The following is an 11,386-nucleotide window of genomic DNA, read 5'->3' on the forward strand; positions in this document are numbered from 1 at the left end:
AAGGTCTGGCTCCACCAGTTCAGCATTCTCCTGCTTTCCACTGGGCTGAACATACAAGGCTGAAGGATTCAGTTCCTTGAATCCCTAGGAACAAACGAAAAAAACCCAACCCAGTATAGTCAAGAAAACCATGTTGTAACTGCCACAAAGAATAAAAAGGATTCAGTGAATTTCTAATAGGTTTTATGAAGAAGCACACCACCCACAAGTTAAGACAATTTCTGCAAGAATTTGGAGCTACTACAAAAATCAACTCCCCTCCCTCCAGCAACAAAATTACCCAGCAATGCCCCCCCCGAGTTATATTTTTGCACGTGTATGTCCAATCATAGGATCTAATCCTGCCAAAACACACATTCTGCATCTATTGAATAAAACAACAGATACAAGCACTCTGGGCTGCAAAGCCTGACTTTCTGCTGAGATACAAAATCGTGGCACTACCTTTCTAAGGGTTTTCATATCCACACAGTTCTTACTGAAACTGAGCTGAGACATTCAGTTAATGACATAGATGGGCCTACATCATAAATGCTCCCTGCACTGGCTTACAACTTGAATGTCTGTCCAAGGCACAACGTGCAATCTACCACGGTTATGCTGTCCAACATTGTACATTTCACTGGCAAAGTAAGAGACTTTTTAAACCAAGACCATTTCCATAATTCAATTTGTTAATGACATAACCAATCTTCAATGCCTAGAGCAGAGAAAGCCAAAATAATTCATTTAACTATCCTGTTTCTCACTCAACTGCCCCTGCCACTGTGTAGCACTACTTTAAGTCAGACAATAAAATCTAATCACTTGCTCTCATTAATTGTTTGGATGAATCAGGGGCCTCAACTTTATGACTAACAAAACTTGCTGGAATTAACAACGGGTAGTGAAGTAACTAACACATCTCTTAACAACCTCTCAATCCATCTCCATTTGGCCTTATGCTCAGAACATCTGTAGCTATTTTACTTTTCCATGTTATTTATACAAGATGTGTGTCAGCTCCAGATGAATCTGCAATACTAACAAGCTAATCAACTTAAAAAAAAAAAAAGAAATCAAAACCTTCTAAACCACTGTTAGAAGACAGGATGAAAATATCTTCCCATTACAGGCACCCAACCGATCCTTTCCTTGCCCTTCCTTTCAGCAGCACACGCCTTCCTCCTGACCTGGGAAGGAATGTTCTCTCCGCAGATGTCGGCACATCCCCCATCCCTCAAGACACAGTGGAAGTAGACATCCTCCTCAGTGGATGTGTCACACAGGAAGAGATGCAAAATGCCATTCACGTATTCATCCACGATGCCCACAAGTAACTTGGAGACACACAGCTTCTTAAATAGGAGAGTTGCTGCATTGGACCATGTATCCTGAAGAAGAAACAAGAATATAAAGTTACTATAAACAGACCCAACATCCACCGCCTGAGACTCTCCCTTGTGGACGCTTGTCAAAAAGGCAATTAAGCTAGGTCAGGCTAGGAACAAATACAGGAAAGTCAGGCAGACAAGCTTCTCAGCACTGAACTAAATCAAACTACCCCAAAGTCTGCAATGCTAGTTACACTGGGAATGCCCTTTCACCCTAAATACCTATTTCCAAACACGGTTCGATAGCATTCACCAGTGATTTTATCACAATTGCCTAAAATACAGTTGTTCGTTTGGTTTTGGTTTGTTTGTTTTTTTTTTTTTAATTCCTGGAATCATGTGATTATAAATGTTAAAAGTATCAAAAGTTTTTAAGAAGCTGCTAAGCCTCACTACAATGAAAATTGTGATTCTTCAACCCTCAAAAAAACAGAGGAAATAACTTTTTAAAAACAATGTCTTTAAAACAGAGAAGCAGCAACTCTGCTCACATGCTTTCCTTTAGAGACTGTATTTCTCAGGCTTCTTGACCAAGAGGTTTCCCAGCACAGAGAAACTTTCTTATGAACTCTATAATTCTTTGGCTATGCTGATTGCATCAAACCAACTCACTTAAAGCTCCGTCACAGAAGAAATTTTTAAAACAGAGGGCTGGAGCTACCAAGGCTTCAGAGGGACCCTGGAGAACTACTGGCATGGGAAAAAACAAGTTTGCTCGTTTGCTTAACAGTAGCTATCTGTTTCTGCAATGATATAAGCAAGAATACTCTGATCATAAGGAAAACAGACAGCGGAAGGGTGATCACTTACAAGAGACTTTCACAGTCGTACTCTGCTGAACATAACAGCAGCAATTCACTGTAAACATCAATGGGACCTGAATTAATCCAAACGTTCGCCCTTATCAGGAGAAAAAGCCAACCTCTACTTGATAGCTCTCATACATATGTCAATAAACAAAACTGCATGTGAACACATACCTCCACAGGTTTTACCCACGCCAAGGAACACGGGATGGCCTGAGCAGGGAGCTTCAAGTAGCACCACCTATAATACAAAACAAAGCCATCGTCATTACAGCAAAACCAAAGCAAACCCAGGCAGAAGAGCAGAACTTCCTCCTCTTCTGGGTTTTAAAACCAGCTTAGGAATAGAGAGGCACGTATTGGATTTTGCGCTTAGGAATAAAACCCAACAGCAGCTTTGGAAAACACTCCATGCCCAGAGAACGGGCACAGCAGAAATAGCAATAACAACTGGTCCCTTTTGCCTTCCCTTGCCCAAGCATCTTCTAATCGTAACCCCTTACGATTACAAAGTTATGGACAGAGAACGATGACTTTTGAACCAAAGAATGCCAATGGCCAGGCATGAATAGAGGCAAATGAGAGGGCAGAAGCAAACATGGAAAAGGTACTGAATCGCAGAGCAAAACGAGTACCTCTGATACTGCAAACGCGTCCCCACTTGGACTGATATCCATTCAGGAGGATGTTTACATCCCTTCACGGAACCCAGGAATGAGGATTAGGGAGCTTGCCCCAAAGTAACAGAAAATGGCAAGAGGAAAGACTGAGGAATGAAGGCAGAAACAGGAAAGGATTCAGCCCAAAGTCACTGTGAGGAAGCGATGGACAGGGTCGATGAGCAAAGGGCCTGGTGCGATCAGCAAAACAGGTCTTAAACAATGTCACCTCAAGCATTAGCATGTAAGCAAGGAAGTGCCTGCAGGGCACCATTAATGGAATAAAATCCCAGATCCTTTCTAGGAAATCTGCAAGCTGGGATGTCTTTCTGAAGAAAGACAGGTCAGCCAGCGTCACCTTGATCCCTGGGAAAGCGATGAAACAGCTAATCCTGGGAACCATTTCCAGGCACATGAAGGACAAGAAGGTGACTGGCAGTAGTCAGCATAGATTCACCAAGTCATGCTTGACCAACTTGACAACCTTCGACGATGAAATGACTGGCTTGGTAGGTGAGGGGAGAGCAGTGGGTATTGTTTACCTTGACTTCTGTCATACTTTTGACACTGTGTCCTGTTACGATCCTCACAGAGAAGCTAATAAAGCATGGACTGGATGAGCAGACAGTGAGGTAGGCTGGGAACTGACTGAAGGGCCAGGCCCAGAGAATGGTGATCAGTGGTACAAAGTCTAGTTGGAGGCCAGGAAGTAGCGCTGTACCCCAGGGGTCAATACTGGGTCCAATACTGTTCAACATCTTCGTTAACGATCTGGACGATGGAGGAGAGTCTACCTTCCGTGAGTTTGCTGACGATACAAAACTGGGAGGAGTGACTGATACACCAGAGGGTCATGCTGCCATTCAGAGAGACCTCGACAGGATAGAGAAATGGGCAGACAGGAACCTCATGAAGTTCAACGAAGTCCTGCACTTGGGGAGGAACAACATCATGCACCAGTACATGTTGGGGGCCAACTGGCTGGAAAGCAGCATTTTTACCACAAGGGTGACCAAGCACTGGAACGTGTTGCCCAGCGGGGTCATGGAGTCTCCATCCTTGGAGACATTCAAAAGCTGTCTGGACATGGTCCTGTGCAGCCTGCTCTAGATGGCCCAGGGAGGTTGGACAGGATGACCTCCAGAGGTCTCTTCCAACCTCAGCAATTCTGTGATTCTGTCACCCATGTGCAATTTACTTACTTGAGGAATCTCAGCCAAGACTTTCGGACAATTTCGAGGTTTCCGTAATCTGGGTAGAACACCTCTACTTCTTGGTCATTGATCACACGGTGGATGACAACGCGGTACCACCATTTTGAGACCGTTACACAGCAAAGCTGTCCAGGCTGTACCGAAGACTCAGGCATGATATAACGATCAGAAACAAGTTTATTTGAGTAACAGTGCCTGCAAAAGATCATAATGAAAAACTGTGCTTGGTAGGATGCAGGAGATGAACAACGAGAAATATACGGGGCTTCAGAAGAAACCTGATTTCTCAAAGTCCCCATGACATGGATTTTCAGGAGTTATTTTAATAGATGCTTTACATCTCTGTTCTGCTATACTTAAACTGAAATGACAATAAAAAATGCAAACCCAAACTTTTAACATTTGAATGATATTGTTGGGGTCCAACAAAAAGTTAATTAATGAGGATTAATCAGAGGCTAAATACAGTCATTCTAGTCATTAATTTTTAACATTACCTTGACATGTCAGTGCTTCTTATGATCCAGGTTCTGGAGTACTGGCTCACATACACAGTATCTGTCTGCAGAGTCTGTAATCACACTTACACGTGCCCCACGGACATCAAGCATTTACTTTGGCACACAGTTAACAGCAATTGTAGCACTATTGTAGTGGAATAGAATCCCAAATGCATAATGTAACTGACACAAAGCCACTGATGGGGTTTTGCTTTCAAATATAGATATGACAAAGGCCTATTACCTGTTGCTTTTGCTAAGCGTTGGAGATGGAAGTAAAAGCCTTAACTGAGCACATTAGCAACAGTAGCACAGACAATAGAGAGGTGCAAAGGAACCCTAAAGTTCCTTTCCATAACCTCTCCTGGCTTCTAAAGTTTAAGACTGTCTAGGACAGAGCCAAACTACTATGGATTGCTATTAACCATACTTATTGCTTGCTAGTTAAAAGGAATGGGTAAGCATTGTGAGTATGTGTTTCAGTACAGCACTGGCATCTCCGTATCAAGTAATCAAGCCAGCAGTGACCATAACTAACAGTTGGGTGCCCTGTTCCCTCAGCGCAAACACACACACAACGGGTAGTAGTATTGAGTTGGCATAGCATGTTCGCACCTCATCTCAATCATCATATCCTGCAGTTTATCAGATGTTTCCCTGCTGCAGATGTGGATGTAGAACTGGCTAGGAGAGACGATGAATTCCACAAAGACTCCCACCAAGCACCTTCTCTCCAGTGGTGGTAAACTGCAAAGGCTTCTGTCCTGAACAGCATCTGGGGGGATTTCTGGAGTCATTATCAACTTGTCTAGTAGGGACTGCTCCAAATCTTGAGGCTACAAAGGGATAAGAGGAAGGAGGCACTCAGATGTCTCATCATGCATTGAACACATGACTGGTCTTTCCCTTAAGGTAAAAAAAAAAAAAGAAAGTTCTGCTTTCCTGGGGACCTATGAATTACTGAATATCGGAGAATCCCAACAAATTGCGCAAGCTTGGATCAAAACTTTCCCTGTGATAGAAGCATTCATTTTCATACTCTCTCCCCTCCTTCTTTCTTCCCTCCACTGTAAAGAGGGGTGCCACAAAAATACCTTGCTCATATTCCTGCAAGGAATAAAGGATAGGAATTGAAGTCATGTCACATATTTAGACAAAAGCATTGAATGGCTATTGCTAAAAAAACGAAACAAAAACCCACACCAAAAAAAACCAAACACAAGCCACCTGTTTGCTGGCTTTTCCCCAAAAGATGCTATTTCTATGTTCCATGACCATGAAAGAGTGCATGACTGAACCAGCAAAACTCTGAAAATGATTCAAAAGTGACAGAAGGCACAAATAGATCTCACTTCCACACTAGAGCTATTTCCCAAGGATAAAAACAAACAAAACCTATAAATTCTGTTCTTTTCTCACTCTAGACAAATTTGTACGAGTTGTTAGTACAGCTTACAATTTTGCGTTATTCTTCAACTGCTGAAAACATTATTTCACTTGAACTAGTGTGGATGGCAACCTTAATCAGACATCACCTACTTTCACTGCCTCAAGAGCTTTCTTTTGTGCCAACGAACAGCACTCCTCCAATGATCAGAAGTCAAAATTTTTTCAATTTTACTCATCATGAATATGCTACAAGTTACCACTGCATTATACATCAGGCAATGTATGGGAAATTTGTCTTCCAGCACACACCCCATTGCTTATTTGACTAAATTCAAATGCAAGCAATGGGTTTTTGCAATACTGGCTCTTTTAACCATTTTTTAAAGAAGCAGATAAAGAGTCTCTCCTTCTGCAGACTAAGCTAGAGCTAACGCCCTTGAATTTTTTTGAGTTAAAATTTTGACTAAAACATTGAGTTAAACAGTAAGTTAACATTTTTGAGTTAAAGAGCAACTGAGGGAGTCCTAGCCTGAGCAGCAGCATCACCTCTAAAAAACCGTCACAGTTTACGGATTTCCTCTAAGAAGTGCCTGTGAACAGAGGCATTTCTAAGGGACAGTTTTGTTCCAAGAATGCTCTTCGTATCAGACTGTTAAGGGCACACGTGATCTTTATAATCTAGCTCACACGTTGGTAGGGACAACAGACATTTCTGTGAAAGACGTAGAAGACATACTTAAAAACACATTTACAAAAAAGCAACAAAATTATAAACAGATAAACCAATAGAACACACTGTAAAGCCAGGCTCACAAGAGGTATGGCTTGCAAGACTGGCTAACTCCTTGCCCTAAGCTGGACTGGCAGCTGTCACAGTGTGATGTGGACGACACCTTTCCTTCTGCTCAGGGCGGCAAGAAAAGCTGCTGAGAGCCGTGGCTTTATATACTTTACCCTTCTCAGGGCTGAGTGGATTGACTCAGCCCTTGTCCCTCATTTGTCCCTTACAACACTTAAGCTATTAGTCTCTCAAAACCGGATACTCGGATACCTTGCAGCAGGGCAGGGATCAGGTCACAACTCTCCCCCTCTACCTCACAGCATCCCGATGAACAAGTGTTCATTGCATATGCGAAGTAACAGATTCCAACCTGCTGTCCTCCCCTTTAGGGATTTTTTTAAAACAAAATGGCAAACTTGGCGTTTCATGAGGAATACTAGTTGTACAAACATCTTCCAAGACTTATCCTGCTAGGATCTTTAAACAGGTTCCCTTTACAATACGTAAGAACAAAAATCTGACTTGAAGTTGGGGTTACCAGGACCACGTACCCCCTTTTTAACCCTTCCCACAAGCAGACTTTTTGATCTAGGGGAATTCCCTGTGAACTTCATCACATCAAACTAAAATTTCTTTAAAGGATCAGAACAGCCTGCCAAAAATCTCTAAATAGTATGTTTTATGAAGAGCTGCACAAAGTCCAACTCGTAGTCCCAGGCTTCCGAGTTCATTAGTGCACAAAACACCGAATTCAGGAAGAATGCCTTGGGACATTTTCTGTGCCTATACACCCCAACCATACAGTTGCATACAGCCACAAGACAAACTTGGCAGAGGAAATAACTCTCAGGAGGATTTTCCTGAGAAAAGGAAGGCCTAAAGATGCTCAAAAGAAAAAAACCAGAGGGGGGACAAACAAATTCTCCCAATCAGGTTTGGCAGTTCAGAGCCTCCATACTGTTCTTCTCCATCTCTTTCTAAAAATACACTGCTAAACAAACAAACAAACAAAAAAATCAAAATTCCCAAAGTCCGGCCAAATAGTAGAGTTGAGACTGCAGGAATCAAGGTCTCTGAGGACCATTTCCCAGCTCTGTCGCACAGCTGCTTGATACTTAAACCCTGCCTACTGCAGCAGGGGAAATTCCACACAGCTAGTCTCAGAACAAAGTTATTAAAATCCAATTACAAGTAAGTACACCACAAATCACCACTCTTATCAGGGAGCAAGATGATGCTTAACTGACCTCAGATGATCTGTAACATAGATCTCAAGACCAGAAAGAGACAAGAAAAAGACCTAGCGTGCATAGCATATAAAGCTATATACCAGGTCAGCATGAGTCTGGTCACCTCCAGACTCATCTAAAACAGGTACAAAAGTTTTTGGAAGCAGCAGTGCATCAACAACACAAACTCAACAGAAACAAAAGCAATGAAAAGAGTATCACCCCCCAGATTACATGATAAAGCTACAGATTGCTCATCCAGCCACTTACTTGTTTGAGGCCATCACCCAAGTCTACTGCTCGTGTTTCCACTGGCTCTGACTTCTCTTTTGCTGTCAGGTGGAAGGTTTCTGTCTCGCAGTTGGGTTCCAAAGGAGGCATCTCAGCTGCAGGTGCTGCTGTAAAGACAATAATTTGGCTTTTATTCTTTATTGGACTGATACAGTGTTACATATTAAGCAGAAAGAGAAGACATCTGAAAATTAAAGTCTGAAAGCACTGGTGCTGTTTTCCTCATCTCTTGTAACATTCACAGCCACCACATTCATGAGGATTCATTTGAAAGGCATCCTTCACTGTTATTAATTTTAAAAAAATAAAACAAAAAACACTTGCTCTTGTAAGCATGCTAAGGGTTAAATCAATTGCTAGAACGATGCTAAAATGAATTTTCCTCAGAAAAGTCAGGAATTTGGCAGGAACTGTGTGATTTTCTGCCTTCTCTCATAGCTGTTATGGGAACACTGAGGATATCTGCAGTGTCTTCTGTTTTCTTTTGTGGAACATTGTAGCTGTGCCTTTCAGAGTATTGCTAAACCTTCAGTCTCAAAAAGCGCATCAGAAAGGCTTTACCAGCCTGTGGAGCAGAATTTCAAGAGATCCTTCTAGTTCTGTTATCTATTGCCTGGGATGACTAGAAATTCCAGTCCTGCACACACATTCAGAAAGCCCGTACTCCGAACGGGCTAAACATCCCTTCTTTCACCTCACAACAAAAAATGGTGGCAACCTGTAGAAAACTTCCAGTTAAGCTCTCTGCTACCAAGAGAACTCCCTTGAGGCAGCTGCTTCTACAGCACCCCACAGCCCCTCTGTGCTAAAACCTAGGGGAACCGGGACTACTACAGCAACTGGAAATGCAGCAACATCTACTTGAAACACAGTTACTTGGCCACAGCGCTTGCGAGAGCTATGTGCTTTCAGTTAAATAACACACCGCCTCACCTTGCAGCATCTCTTCCTGCACCTCACTTTGCGGCATCTCTTCCTTCTCTATCTCACTTGCCAGGTACTTCTTCAGGGTCAGCAAGGAACCTGCTCTTGTCTGCTCAACTGCAATGATATCAGACACACTTCTGAGGACTTCAAACATGGAGAAAAATCCATATTGCGTGTACTGGAATGCCCGGCCAAAGCGTCTGAAGAAGGCCTTATCAAAGTCCAAGAGCAGAAGTGGTGAGGAACTCAGCAGATCCTGCAGCTCAGCCTTCACCGTTGCTGGCAGGACAGGAGCCCTGCTCCTCCGAAGGAAACTCTGTGGATTCTTAGAGGGAGGAGCAGCATCTGCCTTCACAGCAGCACTCTTCCGTGCCCTAGCACTTTTCCTCTGCCTGGCAACCAGTTTGGCAATCGCTTTGGTGGTCTCATCTGCAATGGCTACAACAGAAGGAAATAAACTATTAGTCTACCAAAACAGCGAACCATTAAAAGCTCTATGCAGGCAAAACTCCTCTTCTCTCCTTTCTTTCCTCTTCCCCCCACCCTTTTCAGAAGCAGGTGCCTCCTTCAAAAGCAATCACTCTAAATCATGGCTGATTTCCAGCAGGGCAACCACTTGTCCTCTCCCTTTGCAAACTGGACTGAACCAGATTTAACAGCCAACAACCAATCTAACAACCAATCTGCACCATCATTCCTATAAATTCAGATCCAGGTAGGAAGATGGGTCAAATTCTTGGATACAGGATCACAACAGGAAACCCAGCTGCTGCAAGTTTTCTTGGGAAAGCAGTAAATGGCTCATTGCGCCCCTCAGCCAGAATCACAGTAAACCCCCACTATAGAACACCCACCTGCCCAGGCAAGGTCTCCCTGGAGAGCAGCCCAGGTCTCTTCCATGCTTTTAAACAACTTTTTCTTGTCTTACTGTAGCACTCTGAAAAAATATCATTTCACCCTTCCCAATCAACTCTTTGCACCTACCCTTTGTTTCCACAGCTCTTCCTCAAAGAAAAGGAAAATGAGAAAGGTTCTTTGATACAGACTAAACTTCCCATGGCGTCAGGGAGGGAAACATCTACAACTTCTCCTGAGAGGCCCCATCCCTGGTTTTGGCTCCTGCTGTAGTCTGCATTTAAGAAATGTTACTGCAGTTTCTCAACTAAGTGCAGGATGCAGAATGTACAAAAATAACTAGAAGCCTGTGTGATTTTTCAGGAGGAAAAAGCAGAAAAGCATTAAAAGGCAGATCAAAATATGGCAAAACAAAGAAATTAAAAGACAAGAAATTAAACAGAGCTATATGAGAAAAAGAATAACACAGATATGCAACCTACAGCTCTGGAATTCATCCTGCACATTCCCGTTTTGAGAGCATCACTTCATACTAGTATGTAGTTCCAAATAACTCCTCCACCCGTAAGGAAACAAAACCTCACCTTTGAGGATAAAAGTGTCTTTCTCATAAGGACAGACTCTGACAACTTCAGGCATATCTGCCACCAGCTCCAAGGTGGATCGGAAGCCCAAGTCACGTAGAGGGAGAGGTTTGCCGATCATGGCCATGTACTCCTGCTCCAGCTGTGCTGGGGTTAAGCCCTCTTTGGCAGCCATTAGCAGCGATCTCACCTCCTTCTTCAGCACCTCCATAAGCTGCGCCTGCTTTGACATATCTGCACTAAAGGAGAAACAAAAGCAAGTAGAAAACAACTTGTACCAGAGCTGCTCAAACACAGGCACAAGACTTTTTACCACTTAGCAACTGAAAGCTGGTGTGGGGAGAGGGCAGCAAGCCAGGTTCACCAACAGCCACTACCTACCAACTCCCATATTTCCCTGCCTGCACCCCTGGAGCTGCCACCCATTGGCACTTGCTGTCCCAGCTAAGATCATGGCTCCTCCTGCATTCGCTGCCTGTCCCCATGGGATCACGGCCCCTACATGCATTGCATCCCTCAGAGTTTAGTGCACCCCTAAACCCCTGCCCCAGGAACTGCCCTCTACAAACCCTGCCACTCCACAGGGATCCCTGCACCCCTGAACTGCTGCCTGAGGATCTCCCCACCCCATGGGCTCACTGCCCCTCACAGAGATCCCTGCGCCCCTAAACCCGGGCCTGGGGATTCCCCCCTCTGCCCCATAGGGTCACTGCCCCCTAAAGAGATTCCCGTGCCCCTAAACCACAGCCTGAGGACCCCCCACAGAGGCCCCAGGGAG

At 43.8% G+C, this 11,386-nt stretch overlaps 1 protein-coding gene across 1 annotated transcript in view; it reads right to left on the reverse strand.

The window, feature by feature from the left end:
* Positions 1 to 10,840, reverse strand: part of TDRD5 (tudor domain containing 5) — a 16,794-nt gene extending 5,954 nt beyond the window's left edge. The window contains exons 1-8 of the mRNA XM_009320735.1: positions 10,609 to 10,840; positions 9,176 to 9,607; positions 8,222 to 8,349; positions 5,168 to 5,388; positions 4,041 to 4,247; positions 2,354 to 2,420; positions 1,173 to 1,373; positions 16 to 84 (exon numbers count right to left, since the gene is read on the reverse strand). Of these exons, the coding sequence (XP_009319010.1) occupies positions 16 to 84; positions 1,173 to 1,373; positions 2,354 to 2,420; positions 4,041 to 4,247; positions 5,168 to 5,388; positions 8,222 to 8,349; positions 9,176 to 9,607; positions 10,609 to 10,840 (1,557 nt within the window). The remainder of the gene's footprint in view (positions 1 to 15; positions 85 to 1,172; positions 1,374 to 2,353; positions 2,421 to 4,040; positions 4,248 to 5,167; positions 5,389 to 8,221; positions 8,350 to 9,175; positions 9,608 to 10,608) is intronic.
* Positions 10,841 to 11,386: the final 546 nt, after the last annotated feature.

This window comes from Pygoscelis adeliae, unplaced genomic scaffold (genome assembly GCF_000699105.1).
Source record: "Pygoscelis adeliae isolate BGI_AS28 unplaced genomic scaffold, ASM69910v1 Scaffold402, whole genome shotgun sequence".
NCBI lineage: Eukaryota > Metazoa > Chordata > Aves > Sphenisciformes > Spheniscidae > Pygoscelis > Pygoscelis adeliae.